This window comes from Durio zibethinus, chromosome 17 (genome assembly GCF_047325235.1).
Source record: "Durio zibethinus cultivar Kanyao isolate XHJ-2024 chromosome 17, ASM4732523v1, whole genome shotgun sequence".
NCBI classification, from domain to species: domain Eukaryota; kingdom Viridiplantae; phylum Streptophyta; class Magnoliopsida; order Malvales; family Malvaceae; genus Durio; species Durio zibethinus.
Window position 1 is genome coordinate 6,004,975 of NC_143178.1, and position 18,544 is coordinate 6,023,518.

The window sequence follows — 18,544 nt, forward strand, 5'->3', positions numbered from 1 at the left end:
CGAGTTCGAGTTCGACTCATAATTCGGGGTTCGATATTCGACTCGAGCTCGATCGAGTTTTATTTTTTAAATTATAATTCGATTCATGATCGAATTCTAGCTACTCAAGTTCGCTCGATTAAGCTCGATTAATATGTAAAAATAAGCTCGATTCGTATATTCGATAAGAGTTCGATTATTCATGCTCGAACTCGAACTCGAACTCGAACTCGGATTCAAAATATTTTATTAATTAAAATAATAAAAATATATTTAAATATAAAAGTTCGATTAGGCTCGCGAGCTACTCGAGTCAATATAAAAATACTCGAATTCGGCTCGATCGATAAGTCGAGCTACTCGAGCTCGAGCTCGAGCTCGACTCGACAATAATCGAACCAAATTTGAATTTTTTTTCAATCGAATCCGAATAACTTACGAATACTAATGTATCATTTATACCTCTAATTCATATTCTTTTATCTTGTCTTGATGTCACATTTATTTTTTAAAAAATATATTTTTACTGTTAATATTTATAGAGGGTGAGAGAAATTTCAGGAGAGAAATTAATTTTCACCGTTGGCTGTGACGAGGTGATGCATATGACTCAAGTTTATACGGAAGAGTTGTTATTATCTTTTAAAAATTCTTTTTCTAATTATTTGAGTACATTGCCACTTAATTTGGTTAACCTTTTCCCCCTTTTCGTTATTGAAATTTAAATTATAATTCTATTATTCTATACACATTTTAGAATTCTTAAGTAATAGGTAAAGAGAAAAAGCTATTTTTTTAATTTGAAGTTAAAAGTTTATTATACATTTAATTTGATTTAATTTTATGATAAATTTATTTGATTACATGTTAATTTATTAATTTATTTGTTTGTTTTTTTTATTTAATATTTTTATATAAAATACAATATTTTAATTTGATTATAATTATTGTTGTAAATGTAACTTTAATAAAAAAAACTAAATTTCAACATTTGATATTAATTATTTCATTTATTGTTAATAAAATTTAAAAATTTCATGGAAGGAGATTGTTACATATCAAGTTATGATTTATTTTGAAAATAATAATAAATTCAGATTAAAAGTAATCAGACAAGTAATAATGTTAGAGCACCACTTGTTTTTATACAAAAGATAAATGTAATAATTAAAAAAAGATTATAAAAAATCAAAGCCATTAGTAATGTAAAATAATAATAATAATAATAATAATAATTAATCTTACATCACCAATAATCTTTTTCATTGCATGAGATGGATCCCAAACGTGGCTATGGTTTACTATCCCAAACCGTAAGCCGTAAGGAGCAAGGGCTGCAGACTGAGGGACCCACGTCTAATTTAAAAGATGGGTCCCAATGACTTTATCCAAACCACGTGTATCTTGAATCATGATTTTATTTCCAAATCCGAAGGCAAAAGGATTCACCAGCCATGGAGGGGGGAATCATGGACATCCGTCCAGCTCTGCCATAAAACACTTTTTTTTTTCTCTTCTGCCTAAAACCCTTTTTCCAGTATTTTCTTACAGTTTCCATCCATCCAAACACTATTCTCCTTAATCAAATGGCTACGACTCTGTTCGCTTCGTTGCAAGCACGTTTCCACCACCCAATTATCAGCCTCAGACTCGTCATCATCATGTCCTTCTTCTTCAGCTTCATCCATCTCTTTGTTCACTCCCCAAAAGCCTCGAATCCCCTCATTACCTCAAATCCAGTTTCTTGAGCCTATTTGGGAACAGTTTCAACTAAATTGATAATGAAACCAAGAAAAAGCAGGAGCAGTTCATTAACGGTTCGAATGACGGTCCTCTGTCTTCTGTCAAATTAATCAAACTAGGCAAAAATCTTGAGGTAATTTCTTTCTTAGTCATTATTTACTCTATTTAAAAAATATAAAGTTATGGGACCATTTAAAAAAATTATCAAGATTGATGCTTTCTTACTCCAATTGTGAGATTTCTTTTACTAGTTCAAGTTAAAGCATATAAAAGAAACCAACTGCATCATAACGGGGCACTCCGTTTGGCATATAGTATTTGTTTTTACTTATTGGACCATCTGCTTTTTATTTTGGTGATTTTATAATTCCCATACCAAATTTGCTTTGGGTTGTGATACCATCTGCTGTTGATTTTTTTTAATAGTTTTTATAATACCCTCATCAAAATTGTCCTCCAATTGCTGAGCAAATAGGCGGGAGGATTTGATAAGATTTTGTTTTGTTGAATTTCAAACAGCAACAACTTAAGAGTTTGATCAACTTTTACTTTCCTTTCTTTTTTATACTCTGACAACAGTCAAACTGGACTGAACCAGTCTTTTCCTTGTTTGCTATAATAAAGTTGATGTCAGGTTGTCTGTTCGAGGTCGAGAATTTGGGAATGGCCCGAGGTTTCGAAGATGTGAGGTGCTTCCTAAATTCGAAATAGTTATTGAACATGATCCTCCGTATCCAGGTCATAAACCAGACCAGGATCTGCTGCGCCGTTTGGGTTCACAATTCCACCTCCAAAATTAAATGGATCAGCAAGCTTGGCTCTCCCTCAGGAAAAATTGGTCCTCCAGATTGATTGGCAGTCAATGCTGCTGTTAAAGGATCAAAACAGTTCAAGAAGGTAAACAAGTGAAGCGTATTTGCAGATATTGGGATCTGGCAAGGTAATTTAATGAATTACCAGTGGTGACAAATGCTGATTTAATAGCAGCAGGAGACCAATCCTGTTTTAACAATTTCAGCAGGGCAACAATTCCTGATACATGGGGAGTTGTCATGAATGTTCTTGAGAGAAAAGCAAATGCACCATTTGTTGGTTGATTAAAGGGAGGAATAGCCGCTAATATTTTAACACCCGGAGCTGCTATATCTGGCTGTGCCACACAGAGATCATAGCAAGCTCTGATGAGTATTTTGCAGATTGATGTCGCAGATATTCATTTGGATAGGAGGCGACTAACCTTTCAGCATAGCATGCCACATTGGTTGACACGGGCTTGCCGATATGGGTTCTTGAGGGGCTCAGCCTTGTGGATTACTACACAGTTTGCCCGCAATTATCTTAATAGCTCATAGCTCATAATGATAAAGATGTTATGATGAATTAAATGGATAATCTAGCAATGGCAATTGGCAAGGATGATGATTGTAGATCGTGGATCGGATATAATAGAGTATATGAGAAAACGATTAGCTAGTTGGAGACAAGTCAATGGCCTGAGTTCAGTTCCTGATGTAGTATAAACGTTTATCAGAGAGAACCATCTGCCTGTACAGGCGGTTTGATTTGCGTACAAAGAAACTGGGGATTGTAATTTTGGTGGACTACGTAAGGCATGTGAGTTCGAGAAAACAGAAAACGAGGAAAGACGAGGAATGCGTTAACATGGTAATCGCTGCAACCATTTTTGGTTGAGCTCACTCACCAATCGATGGCGCTTCAATTCTTGTCAGCTAAGCGAACGGGTTGAAATAGATTGCTGGCGTTGGTGCCTAAATGGAGTTGAAAATGGTCCTGATTCCTGAAGCGAAGGTGACATCATTACAAACCTTTGTAAGCTGATTTTTTCCTCTTCCGTCACACAATGAATCTAGATGACCTACATAGCTTTAGCTTGCTCTAAATATGCACGTCCAAAGCGTGACAAGCTTTGGGGCGTGGGCCTGACAAATGGGTCCGAAATACTGTTCAGATGATAGAAAACAGAGAGCTCCTCGTTCTAGGCATTAGGCAATAGCTCACACTCCGAAAGCCAGGACTTTACATGATAGTTCCGCTTTCTTGTTATATTATGCTTTAAGAAATACCTATTATTGATTCTTTTTTAAAGAAAAAAAGAATATAAATAAATTTAATTTTAACTTCTAATTGACATATCAGAAGTGACCATCGGATCAAATTTAAATTTAAATTTAAATTTAAATTTTCATATTACTTCTCAAATAAAAATAAATGTTATAGATGGGTCGATGAAATGGAACAAAATTAATAAACACATTCACACCTGTTGGCTGCAAGAAATCAGAGCCATACTGACAGGCTTGAAGTTTAGAGCAACTTTAGCCTCAACCTCAGATATAGGCCTTCCAATTCCACCTATCTATAGCGAAGGTATAATTAAAATAGAACCAATTGCAGGTTCAAAATGCAGAATTGGCATGTAGTCTGGCCATGGTTGGTTTGATGGATTTATCAAGCCTTATATTGCCTTTGAGGGTCCTTCAGGCAATTCTTTGCAAGCTTTGCTCCATTTTTCTTGCCTGATGGAATGGGTTTTATAAAGATAACAGATGCGCCACCCGATTTCCGAGGCAATCTGGAGAAAGGATAACTGGAAGCTATTAAATTTAAGCACAAAGTACATCTAATATATTAAAATGAAAAAAAAAAAAAAAGAAAGAAAGAAACTGCAATAATTTGCTAGTCTACTTGCCTCTTTCTAAGAACTTGGGTAAGGTCATTTGGTACCTCATGGCGAACTTCTTCCCCTTTGTCTCCTGGAGCATTCTGCTCCTTGCATAAGCAAATGAAAATACAAACAAGTTAGAACTACTTCTGTCGATAACCTGTTAACGGGGCATTCTATCCATACTAAATGATCACATAGAATGTCAACTTGCAAGCGGGAATTGCCAATCTCACATACACAAAAAAAGGACAAACACGCTTTACCTGCTATATCTTGACCCAGGTCTACATCAATAATGCAGAAATATTGTAAAAGTGAGTCCACATTTGAAAGGAAAAAAAAAATTATCATGAAAAAAAAATAGAAGGGAAAAGCACATATAAACAACAAAAACGATATTCCAGAGACGATTAAACAGAAGAAGGAAGAATCTCTTGTCAAAACAGAAAAACAAGAACCAAGAGTTCGAGTCAGTAACTTAAGAGAAGGATTTAATAAAAAAAATTTACATCCACCAGGGAAGAGTCTGAAGATCAAACAAAATGTTTCAAGGGAACAGGCAATGGAACTCAAAATAGAACTCAACAAGAAATAACTGAAATTCAGGAAAGTTGAATTCATATGATATAACATCCAATCACTGCAAAATATGATTTTTAATGCTGATTGAAAAAAAAAATTGATTATTGTTAGCCAATACATCTCTGGAAGCAAAATTCCTAGTTAGATTTGCATGTCGAAACAGCACATTTATTGCAAAAGGCATAAATAGCTCAAATCTTATTCAAAAGCATTGTAGAAATTTAAAGGAAGCATCCCGATATGACAGAAGCTTTATAAGAAGTAGGTTAATACCCAAACTGCTATAGTGACTTTCAGAGTACAGGAAACAACAAATGCAGGTATTATCTCCCCATTTCACAAAGCCAAAATTAAATCATTTGCACCCTTAGAAAATCTAAATCTTCCAGTCACTTTGTGCACCATAAGTTTTATTAGCATCCTATATGGGAGCTGTGTTTTGAGAATAGTCACCAAACATCGAACTAAAGGATATCCCCATAAAATCTAACAAAATAGTGCTTGAAAAGCACTAAACAAATAATATCATCAGATTCAAACAAATAATATCATCAGATTCAAGATCGGTTACTGAAACATAAAAACTGAATTCAGTTTCTTAAGCAGAAAAAATTACATCAAGAACAGTTAAAAGTTAAAAGCATTAACAATAGCCTCAGAATTAGAAAAAGAGCATATCATATCCAGCCCAGGGTTCTTGATTTGAACAGGTAACATGTTAATATAAATAAATAGAAGCTAAAAGTAATATATTCAATGTCTTGAACAGCATAAAACAACATTTACAATGTCTTAATTGAAATCAAACTCAGAAACGTATACCAACTGAATTCACTCGTGTGCAATCTTAATACCATTATTCATTACCATCTAATTAAACGTAAATGGTGACTTTGCCGGTCTTTAATTTACAGAAACAATTCCCTTTCACACTTCCAAAGCCAACAAAAAGTGCAAAAAGCAACAAAGAAAATCTAGTTATACATGCAATACTGAACCCTTCAATCAAAAACTAAAAACAGAATGGTTCTCCATTAAAGACAAAAAAAGCTCTTGAAAAGCTCAATGTATACAGATCAAAGGAACCATTCAAATGTGAATACTAAGTTTACGGGTTCATAAATAATAGTCATTAATTTAAAAAGAATTACTGGAAAGGAAATTTGGGACATGTAACCTTAAATCTTACATTATTTGTGGGCGACCCACATTTTCTTCCACTCGTTTCCTTCAACGACCGAAGCTCCGAACTCGAAATCTTTCGCTTCTTATTGCAAACACCAACATTGTTGTCGTCTGATGGAGGAGTGGGAGGTGCTTTCCTCTTCTTTCTACCAAAGGTGCGTGACTTGCCTTTCTTGTCCTTAACTTTCCAGATATTTTTCCTCCTAAAGATAAGCTTATCAACATTCCACACCTCGCTGCTCGTGTCTATTACCGTAACTTCACTTCTTGAGTACCCTAACAGTTCCTTTTCTCCTTTCTCTTTCTCTTCTTCTTCGGCTTCGTCGTCTTCTTCCACGTTGTTATCGTCGCCCTCTTCTGTCGATTCTCTCTTCGCTTCTTTTCTTGAATTCAATGACGTTGTTGAAGCGGGGATATTTTCGTCTTTTCTCACGTTATCCGAACTGCCTTTCCGTTTCTCGGAAGAATTAACGTTTGGCGTCTTGATAATGCAAATTCTAGGGTTTGTTTGTTTCCTGGAAGTTTTTTTCCTGGAAAATCTGGAGGTTTGGGCTTGTTCGCCCATGTTGAAGAGCTCCGAGAGCATATTGCTCATTATACCGAACCATTCTTTGTCTCCTGCGGACTCGCTGGAGATCACCTCTGGACGTGGTGGCTTCAGATTCTGGAGTTGTTTATCGAATGAGTGAGTTGACTCGGAGTTGGAATTTGGAGAATTGGAGGCATTGGTGATTGGAGAATCGGAAGGGTTAGGTTTAGCGAGGAAATGGTCGAGGTCAAGGTTGTCGCCGGTGGGGAAGCCCTTGCTTGAACGAAGTCGGTCCAGCCAGTTCGAACCGGACTTTCCGGTCGAGATTGAGCAGAGCATTCGTTGACGTCAGGCTGAGCTGATTTGGCGTAATTGTTGAGGAAGTGATAAGAGGGCAAACAAAAAAATTATGGCTCTTCAGTTAACTGGGAAACGCAGCAGCGGTCGTTTCGCAGTTGAAGAAGGGGGAAATGCTAGATTATACGAGGGTGCGCGATGCGCATGGTAAGCTCTCCGGCACGTGTCGCTTAATGCCCTTTATAAAAAGGTCAGAGTTAACTTCGACCCGTGATTCACCTTTACGATAAGAAAGGCCTGGGCCGTTTTACTGGATTTTGGGTCCATGACAATTTGTATTTTTCTTTTTTATCTCCAATTTCTCCATTAAATTTCTCCAATTTAATATTAACATTCTTTGATTAAGCATGGCTAGATGTAGACAATTAATGAAAAATAATGGATTGGAGCAGGCTTCTATTTTTTTATTGTACTTTTTTTTCTTAGCACATTCTGCATATCACAGCTTAACGAAGGACGTTCAAGTGTTGTAACAGAGGAGGATTTAAAGCATCTATGGCAAAATGTTGAGATGAGGGACGTAGGGCCTAGCCGAAGATATATGATGGATCGTTCTACCCCAAATGTGAGGTACCAAGCAATGCGGAGAGATCCAAAGGCAGGATTTTTCTCCTCTATTTGTTTAACAAGTACAGTCAACTTTTTCTTTTCTTTTGAGTGAAAGTGACATTATGTTGGTGGAAATGTTTGATAACTGATCTTTTTTATTTACTTGGGTTTATTAGACTGATCCTCCTCAGTATCGCAGCAAAACTGTCTTCGAGCTGAGGATGCTACTTCAAAGAGGGAGAGGGCCTTATTTTGGGATGATGAGTTTCGGCCAAAGTGGAATGACATGCTTGCATTTTCTGCAACCATAGAAGAGTGTCTTACTGTTAGAAAATTTAAGAAAACAGAAATAATATGAAAAAAAGAAATATGATTTTGAGGTGTAAAGAATATTATCGTAAAAATAATTATATTTATAAGAAATAATAATGTTTTAAAAAAATTTTAAATTAAAAATAATAAATTTGATCAGATAAAAAAATTTATTTATAATAAATAAACAATCATCAATCAAATCAATTCAAAAAATCATGACATTTTACATAATCATGTTTTTATATTTAAATAAAGTTTATTTAAACAGTCATTTTTTTTGTTTAAATATATTTATTCTAATTATCATATTTTTTTCTATTCAAATATGTTTATTCAGAATTAATAATATTTTAAAATAAATAAATAATTTAAAAATTAAATCTATTCATTAAACAAACTCAAGTGACCCAAGTGCCCAAGTGTCTATTTTTTATTTTTAAAATTATTTGACCTATTAAGAAAACTTTTAACAAATTCAAATGATTTGGTCCATTCTAACACTTAAATCAATTATTTAAATAATATAAATAATTTCTCTTAAACTATATATAAATGATCTTTCTGCTCTATATTGATACACTAAATTCTAAACTATACTTGAGGGACTATGGTTGCTTAATGGATAAGAAACGTAGACTTCCCTTTATTTGCCTAGTCTGATAACGAATAAATTACTTTGCAATGCTTATACTATTTTTTTCTAATTCTTTGTGGCTCAGTTTCCATTCTTTTGCGGTGACAGAGAATACATAATAGGTCGACGGATAGGGGAATTGGATGGGTCTTTCAATTGTGTGACAAAGGTATGAAATAGGTTTAAACTTTTTGAATTATCTGATATGCTAAAACTAGTAGTAAAACAATTTGCTGGTTGGAACTGAGGACAAAAAATACTGACAAGATTTTTAAGGGTGTTTTTGTCGTCTGAAAGGACATAAACAGTCGAGAACTAGGAAGACTGGATAGTTGATTAAAATGAGCTCTTCTGGTTCTGGATAGTGTAGTAGATAATCAGTGTAGTTGGCTTTGTATGAAATGATCAATGGTTTGGACAAGCATAAAATAGGGCAAAAAATCTGACAGAAATAATCTCTAAAGCAGTTGAAATGAAATTTGAATCGATGAAAATGAACATTTTCTTTCTTCTCTCTATTTTCCCCTGCTGTCAAACTTAACATGCAACTCTTATTTTGGTTTTCACTTTGTTGAGGGTGTTTTGGGCGCTGTTAAGTTAAATGATGATATGGAGGTTGTACGAGGGATGACCTATACCAACAGTAGGAAATATGGTCAAGAGACATCGAAATTGATTTTTAGGATGCACTCCAACATTTAAATCAATCAAATATTTAGAGTTTTTAGAGGGAAAAGATGAATTTTAAGGAGTGCCAAGAAAGTTTAAAGTAGAAAAATTCAGAGTTTTTATTGTATTTGAGCTTTATTTTTATCTTATATATGAGAGGGAAGATGATAATGTAGCTAGAGTTGTTGATAAATGATGGTAAGTTCATGTGGAGCTCGAGGAAAGATCGTGTGAGTGAGAATGAGTTGCATTTAATGATGGCAAGTCAATGTGGATTGCATTTTATGATCTAGGTAAGTTTGAGACTAATAATACGTTGTGAAGTGATATCTTGATGGAACATAAATGAAAATAGTTAGATGAATCCTCTCTAAGAGAGGACGAGCCTGCTTTGTGGTGAAAAGTCTAAATGTCCACCCTCTTCGATTGTGACGTGAAAGTCATGCCTACTGAATTAACGAGTACAGAAATTAACCTTATTAACAACTGATTGAGTAGATATAACAAAAGAGTAATGTGGGACATAGGCTCATCATTTTGAACGAGAGAGCAGGTTTCTTGATATGGTAGAGGGTAGAATGGTAGGGATTTAATTATTTGCAATAACGGGAGAGATTGTATATTTATGTCCGCTCATATGTATATTTTGAATTTCACATTTAATGCATTAACATTAATAAGGTAACAAAGCTGTATGGCTTTACATACAACAGGAATTTTCACATGAAAGGTGCTGAGCCACTGGCACCTTACTCCATGTCTGTTATGCGCATGCAGTTTCATTTGGGACAGAACATAGTCCACTAATATGATAGCATGGTTTATCATCTTATATAATAACAATTTGGATTCACAGGGGGCATTTTGAAAATGATGAATTTGATTCTGTGTGTCATGATAAGTGAACTATTCTGAAGGTTTTGCCTGTGCTGTTTTATTCTGCTTGTTTTTTTGTTTGGTGAAGACACAACTAAGCTTTCAATTCTGTCTCATTGTGAATCACTATGTGCATTTATTATTTCCTTCCTTTCCACTGAATTTCGAAAACCATCATGATTGGGCTTGATTAGACATTCCAGCAAGCAATTATGTATGCTTACACAAAATCCACACCACGTTAATTGAGTTTGGGTTCAATACCGAAATGTTGAACATTTTTTTCTCAGAATAGTGTGCGTGTGATCCATGTACAAGTAATACACCTTCCATATTTCCATGTTTAGTTTGCAGGGTACTTTGCTTCTGTGTAGAGTAGCAGTTGCACTTGTATTTGTATCTTATCCGGAAAGCTAGATACAGTATTTAATATTTACGAACCTAAACTGCGAAAACTTTCAATCTGGTGCTATCTATCTCGGTAGTCTAATGCAACATGTTTTTACTTTGCTTGGAAAATTTAGGCAAGTAATGGCTGAATGAACCAAAAATAAAATCTATGCAATTTGGAGGAAATATTATCTCTAATCTGTATCTAGGAATATGCGAAAGTAAATATGAAAAGGAGGAAATATCTTGACAACAGCCATCCACGAACCTCCAGCAGCAGGATGCAGCTAACAAAGCAGATTAACCAACATTAACAACCCACCAAGGTTTCAAAATAGTGCAACCCATCCAATTGTGGTGCCACCTTTGGTAGCGGTGTGGTCTTCACCTTTTGGGTCGGTTTTGCCAACATACTTCCGACGGATGACCGAATCCCACCTCCAAACTCCTCAACAAGTAAATCCTAATATTGAGCAGCAGATTTTTCAAGTGAACCAATAGTTAAGAAAAAAACTTTACTGTCTTTACTGCATTGGAAAGGCAACGGGTATTATAATATAAGAAGGGAGGGATATATAATTACATTGGCTCCTGAATGACGAGCGAAAGAATAAATCCCCACTGCAGCAGCAACTACAGCTGGGATTGTTGCATAGTTTGTACCCACAGCCATTTGCGTTTGAGAAGCAACTTAAGTTTTTAGATGATGGAGAGGAAAGATTTGTGCCTTGCACCTTGGTGATGAAAAGAAGTAAAAGAATGAATTGGTACAACCAGTGCTTTTTTATCTTTACTTATCCAGGTAGGAGAAAAAGCTGATCTTCCGTTGGATAAAAGTTCAATGGTAGCATGTACAAAAGGGAACCGACTCAAATTGTAGCTTAGATATTTAAGACAGAAGCCAAGTAAGGGCAAAGTGCCTAAGCCGACTGACTACTAAAAAGAAAGTGAAGAAAAGTTAAATGTTTGACTTTGGGTCCCTTTAAGATGATTAGAAGTTGAAAGAGGGGAGGATAATCCTATCCAAGCTGGAGTTGAAGCTTAATGGAATGAAAGTAAGCCACGTTGGGTGGAGCGTGCCGACCACAACCGCCTTTTGCTTCATCATCTCCTTATCCTCTCACAACTAGCATCTGCTTGTTAAAAAATCTACTAAAACGCTTTTAATGATTGAATTCTTTTCTATCTCTGTCGGTTAGCACTAAGGGGAAGAATGCCTTGGTGAAAACGCAAAATACGATTAAAAAAGAAAAAACAAAAAGATAAAAATTCCAGAGATAATTATAGTAAAAAAAATTAATGAAATTGAGTCGAGTGATGGATTGAAAAGAATTTGACATTAGTAACTCTCATAAGAAATATACGAACTAAGAAGAAGAAGATCTACTGCCAAAAAATTTTCTATGATTAACAGAAATTGGATGATCATCTTGCAATGGAATTCTCTCAGTAAGGGATAATTGTATCGAAATAATGAATGCCATCGAACTCTGGCGCAAACCTCGACCTTAAACGTTGCTGTTGTGGTTTCTTAGCCCTAGCCGGCGGCGATGAATTCTTGTCGGTCTCTTTCTTTTTCCCTTTTAGGCAAGAAACTTCCTCGGGCCTCGTTTGTTCTGCGGAAGAGGAACCTGTGGTAAAGTTCAGCTTATGACCGTGAGAATCAGCCCAAAAGGCTTCGAACGAACTGAACATAGACATCATCATCGTAACCAACAGAATTGTATCGATAAAGAAATGACAAATTCTCAGTTAATTCGCTGTTTGGACTTAATTTGAAGGCTTTGAAAGGATTCTGAAAGTTGATGGCGAGAAATGGAAGGACTAAAAGAAGAGCATTGAAGGGAAATCGAGATTGTATAAGAAAACAAGTACTAGAATGATCTGGACGTGATTATCTGGCAGTGGGTGTTGGAGTCCAGGTGGCTACATGGACGCCTAGGATTAAATGTTTGGAGCTTTTGGTGGATTAAGATTCTATTGTCTGACGCGAAAGCCCAAGATGAGTTGGAATATGGCGTTATCCGAGTGAAAGTGACCTGATGAGTTGGAGCCTGTAACTGGAAGTGACCTGCACCAACCAGAATTAGAATACGCGGTTACCTTTAAATTGGTCTTAACTCGTGGACGGCTTTTTATCTATTTACTCAAACAAATTTTATCAGAAAAAAAAAAATATGGTTAAATAAAAGCATTTAAGGTGAATAGATTATAGATGATATATTTAATCAAAATAGTAAGGTTATATTTGATATATAAGATAATGGATAAAATAAAATAATAATTATTTTATATTATATTTAATTTATATTTTAAAAAGATAGAATTATTAAAAATAATAATTATTTTTTTATATAAGATAATCCAATTCTCTTAAATTGAAATTGATTATTTTTAATTTATGAGATTAAATTTAAATATTTTATTATATTCTTAAAAATTATATCAATAATTTAAATTTATAAACTTAAAAAAAAAAATTTTTGATCAATAAATAAATTCTTTTATTCTAATAATTATACATATAAAATATAATATAAAATTATATTATTTAATCTAATTATATTCATATTTTATCCTATCACATTATAATTCTATATATTCAACGTATCTTAAAATTATCAAAACAAGATTAGAATTAGCAATTTTTTTCAACATGCTTATACAAGTCTACTACACTAAGAAAAGGAACTCAACTCAAATCGAACTAAAGTTCAAACAACACGATAAAGCTGAAAAAAGAAGCTCTGTGAACATACAATAGGATACAAAATTTCATATTGTGACTTTCACTCATCTATGTTGTACAATGAAGAGAAAAGGCAGGGAAAGGCTTGTTGGGCTGGCTGACCCATGAGGATGATGAACTGTTATGACTAGTGAGCTATTGTGGCTGAATTGGATTAGGGCTATAATCGAGCTGATTCGAATCGATATAATGAGAAGTTCGAGCTCGAGCTCGACTTTCAACTCACGATTCGATATTCGATTCGAACTTAGTCGAGTTTTAATGCTTTAGCTCAAACTTGATTCGTGATCAAAATCGAGTTACTCGAGCTCGCTCGATTAAGCTCAATTAATATATAAAAATAAGTTCAATTCATATATTCGACAAGAATTTGATTATTTGTGCTCGAGCTCGAACTCGAATTCGATATATTTTATTAATTAAAATAATAAAAATATATTTAAATATAAAAGCTCGATTAAGCTTACGAACTATTCGAGTCGGGTATAAGAATACTCGAATTCGACTCGATCGATAAGTCGAGCTACTCGAGCTTGAGCTCGACTCGATAATAATCAAATCGAATTTGAATTTTATTTAAATCAAACCCGAATAACTTGCGAGTACTAATGTATCATTTAAATCTCTAAATTGGATCCTTTCTTAAGCCTCTAAATGTATGAGGCACGTTCATAGTATTGCAAAAATTTGATGCCCAAATATTTACAGCCAAAATTTGATATCCATACCATCATTTCTGTTGGAGTAAAAAAAATCCGATTCCCCGTCCGATGAGTAAATTGATATCTCTAATTTCAAAACAAGAAGTCAATACTCAAAAGATACTGTATTTACACACCCTGACGCCATCTCATCATCCAACTTCATGCCATGCTCAAACAACAATAAAGACGTTCAGGTAAAGCATAAAATGTGTACTCGGATGGAGAAAGATACAGCACAAATAAACCAACCGGGATCAAAAAGGATGATACAATATAAATATTAAGAGCAAAACCCTACATAAAAGTGTTCAGAATTTTTATCAAGACATGCACAAAAATGAAAACTACGAGGGCCCGTATGCCAGAAAAAGTATCAACGTTAAGCTAATCTTTAACATTCGCATTGTCAATTGGCTTTGGCTAAACTGCAGTAAACTACAAGCATGTGTTTTGCAGTTGAGAGTCATCATAAATACCATTCAAGTGCACTTGCAAATCATAAATAGGTTCTATCAGATTGTCTTATTTTATATTTTCTGCTGTATATCGCACCATCCATTCACTACCAATTATAATGTTTCTCGCAACATTCTAATATGAAGGGGTTTTCCTTAACTGCTTTCATGAGGAACCGAATGATTTAGTATTCCAAACGAAGTTGAAAATTCACGTAACAAACAAGTTAAGCAAGAATCTTTAAACAGAGAAAGATTTGTAAACCTAAATCAAAACAACGAAAAAGAACAATGTCGAGAGAAAAACAATTAAACCAAGCAAGATGCAACTTCTTTAATTTGGAAAAAAATCAGGAACATTTTGATTTCTCAGAACATAAACAAAATTCAACTAACGTTTTAGATGGGTCCTAATTGTCAGCAAAAAGAAAATCCAAACTAGAAATTTGTGCCTAATCAAACAAGCTGAATCCCATGTCATCATCACTCTCTTCCATTTCTTCCACTTTTTCCTCCTCAAGAGCAGGGGCAGCGACGGCTGCAGCGCCACCAGCACCTGCGCCAGCTGAGGCAGTAACGGCAATAGGGGCAGCACCACCACCGGAACCAATGTTCATAATGAGATCATCGATGTTCCTCTTCTCAAGGAGCTTGGCGAAAAGACTTGGCCAGTAAGATTCAACGCGCACATTCGCTGACTTCACCAGTACGGCAATCTTCTCAGCCTACATAAAATTTTTAAATATAAATAAGAAAAGGAGTAGATAATATACTGAGAAAAAAATAATAAAAAGGATTTAAAATATTTATAAAGAGATTGAAAAGAATAGTGTCAACGTACGGTGATTGAGATTCCATCGTCATGGAGGATCAATGCAGCGTAAGTGCAAGCAAGTTCACCGGCGGCCATTGCACCCAAGAAATTTCAACAGTAAATCTGCTAGATCAAGATATATACATATAAGTACACATGAACGAAATAGAACCCGAACAATGAAAGCGGATTGATGGAGAGGGAAAATACCTTAGCTCTAGGGTTTGTTTTGCGTTGCTTCGCAGCAAGATGTGAGACTATGGAAGATTTAGAATAGGCTTATATTTATTATATAGGTAGAATCATCCTAATCCTGAGAGGTTTAGGGTTTGGTGAGAACGTCGGCGAAGGGACGTTGCTGGGCTTTTATTACGTTTCGGGCCAGCTTTTTCCACGCTGAAATTGTGGGTCCATGGGGCGTTTGATTAGAAAAATCCTACAAAGAACGTTTGGTTCTGCCCATATTTTACCATTTACTATTTCCGTTGGCGTCATATATTTGAAAATTAGTTTGTTATATGTGCGTTATACGAATTATTTTTAATTATTTAAATATATGTAAATGTATAAATTAATATTATTTAATCATTTATATATTTAAGATATATGTAAAATACATATAATATAATTAATATATCAAATTATTAAAAAATTAAAAATTTTTATTAAAAATTTAACAAGTTTCAAAAATATGAAAAATAATATTTGAAGAAGAATAAAATATCCAAAAGATATTATAAATAATAATATTGAGTACACCAACAAAATATTAAAATACAAATTTAAAGTTTCATCATTTCAATTTCACTTTCTTCAATTTGTATATTTTCATTTTATGCAATCATTTTCAAGTACCTTCAAATTTATATAATTTTAAGATAAGTTTTATTTATTTAAAAGAAATAATGATTTTAAATGTTTAAACAATGTATTAAAGGCTTATTTTATATCATAGCCGACAGTGATGACATCCTGCAGTAAGTGTAGTGTTTTCTCCATTTTGCAAGTGAGAAATGTGTTTATAGTTACGATAGTCTACATAATTCACCGACAGAAACGAGAAAATCAAGCCAATTAGATTTAAAAATTTTAATAATTAAAGTCAAGTTCCCCTATATTAAGAAAAGTCAAGTTTTTCATAAGATAATTATCAGAGAAAACAAAAACTAATAAATATTAAAAAATAATATGTAATAATATCATATGTGTAATCATTTATTTTTAGTATCAATCACTAATGTTTTATTTCCAAATAATGCAGTTAAATGTTAATCTAGATGTTTGTTGATAAAAGGTCTCATGCCAAGTATTTACATATGTGCATCTATTGTCAAATAGCACCCATACTTGAAAACAAAGGGTTCTATATATTTTGAAAGAGAAAGATGCAAATAAGCATTAAAACAAAGCAATAAAACATCTACCTACTAATCATTTTTTGTGTGAGATTGGTGTATATAAAACCGGTGGCATAGTGTTATTGCACATGGTACTACCACTTGAGACCTGCAAATAAATTTGTCAATTACCATTTATAGTAGTATTATGAAACATAAAACCTATTTTAGAAATTAAAGTGATTATCTAAATAATTTAATGTAGATATTTGTAAGTTAAAGATAAGAAACATGTCATTAACATTTATAAAAGAGAAGAACAAATGCTTTTGTAAATTGTAACTTTAAACTTCATAACGAAGAAGCATACATAGAGAAAAAAAAAAGCTGAAAAATATAATTGATTTTAAGAGTTTTATTAAATTATTTATTCTAATATGTGATATTTAGTCCTTTTGAATTTAAAAATAATCAAATAATAGAGGCTTATTAGGAAATCTCTAAAAATGAAAACTACATTTGAGAATTTAAAATTTAAAAGATATATAATTAAATTATCAAAAAATCTATTGTTTTGAATAATCAAGAAATTCATTTTAAATATAAGATATGAGTATATTTTAGTTTTTTATATTTAAAAGGATATATAAATCTAGATCATTAATAAATGCATTTTTAAAATAATATATTTTACATTTGAAATTTATTCTTCTCTTTAACAAGATTTACTTGGATGATTTAAAGTTTTTTTTTTATTTTGTTAATCTTTCTTGTTTTTGTTTCATTAGAAATTTGGTGATTGAGGTGAATATATGTAATTAAATTAATCTATAAATAATCTAAATATACATTATGGGATTTTTAGATTCAAAAGAATATATATATATATATATATAGATTATTAGAAAATCTATTTTAAAATATCATACATTACTAAGATTTTTAAATTTAAAAGATATTGTCTAGATTAATAAGAAATTCATTTAAAATTTAAAAAAGATAATATATTTAAATTAGAATTGTTGATAAAAATATTTAATTATTACAAATTTTGTTGGTAACAATCTATTTAAATTATATACTTAAAAAGTATATAAAAAATAACTTTATGTTTTTTAAAAATTATATATTTAAAAGATTAAAATATAATAATATTTAATTATTACTATCTGACATGTCATTCAAAGAAATTATCTATATAAGCATTTATGTGGCAAAACTTATCAAATTTGTATGTATGTTATAATATAATATTATATATGATATGTGATTTGTCAATATTAAATTCATGTAAATGTATTAAATATAATTTTTATTTTCTAGCAAATTTATATAATTTTTATTAAAATTTAAAATTATATTATTTTTATAATTTTAGTATTGTGTTTAAAATTGTTAACTATATAAAATACCACATACAGCCACAATTCCTAACAAATGTACCATATAACAATATTATGTAAAAGCAATCTTACATAAATATATAAAAATCAAAGTTTTTGGCCAAAAGGAAAAAATTAAAGGTGTATGGTCTATTAATTTGATATGTGAATGATCTTAAACAATCGACATGTGTCTTACATTTAATTAATTTTATTTGATTTCATATCAATTTTATATTATTTCAATGCATTGATTATATTTGAATTATTTTTAAAAAATTAAATTAATTACATTTATTTTCTATTATTATTTACCTTAAATCATCCTAAATTAAATTCATATTAAAGGTAAAAAAACTTTAATTGCTATCATTATAGGCTAATTTTGTGTTCTTTTTTTTTTAATTATAATATTCAACTCTTAAATTACATTTATGTAAAAAAACACTTTTTTATTTTGAAATTTATGACCTATTTATTTAATCCACCTTTTAAGCTATGTATACACATTTAATATGTATATATATTATTTTTAAAACGATTAATAGATGATCGAATCAATTAAAATTAATTTGGAATATATCAAATAAAATGAATTTCATTGCCATT

General features: G+C 32.4%; 3 protein-coding genes across 4 annotated transcripts; 1 reads left to right on the forward strand and 2 right to left on the reverse strand.

Moving 5' to 3' along the window:
- Positions 1–3,904: 3,904 nt before the first annotated feature.
- LOC111279964 (uncharacterized) lies at positions 3,905–7,223 on the reverse strand. 2 transcript variants are annotated; one of them, XM_022867063.2, is made up of 3 exons: positions 6,180–7,223; positions 4,433–4,506; positions 3,905–4,315 (listed from the first exon to the last, which is right to left on the reverse strand). In XM_022867063.2, exons 1-3 carry the CDS (start codon positions 7,041–7,043, stop codon positions 4,192–4,194), a joined length of 1,062 nt encoding a protein of 353 aa, XP_022722798.2. In that variant the 5' UTR covers positions 7,044–7,223; the 3' UTR covers positions 3,905–4,191. The 2 variants fall into 2 exon arrangements, with proteins under 2 accessions (XP_022722798.2, XP_022722789.2); XM_022867054.2 differs by having other exon boundaries at positions 4,433–4,512.
- On the forward strand, positions 7,114–8,895 carry LOC111274143 (uncharacterized). Its single transcript, XM_089745730.1, has 5 exons — positions 7,114–7,208; positions 7,488–7,690; positions 7,802–7,935; positions 8,645–8,728; positions 8,857–8,895. The coding sequence occupies exons 1-5, from the start codon at positions 7,114–7,116 to the stop codon at positions 8,893–8,895; spliced, it is 555 nt and encodes a 184-aa protein (XP_089601856.1).
- A 5,816-nt stretch (positions 8,896–14,711) lies between these two features.
- Positions 14,712–15,360, reverse strand: LOC111287612 (large ribosomal subunit protein P1z-like). Its single transcript, XM_089745801.1, has 2 exons — positions 15,244–15,360; positions 14,712–15,127 (listed from the first exon to the last, which is right to left on the reverse strand). The coding sequence occupies exons 1-2, from the start codon at positions 15,310–15,312 to the stop codon at positions 14,855–14,857; spliced, it is 342 nt and encodes a 113-aa protein (XP_089601927.1). The 5' UTR covers positions 15,313–15,360; the 3' UTR covers positions 14,712–14,854.
- Between the last annotated feature and the right edge of the window lie 3,184 nt (positions 15,361–18,544).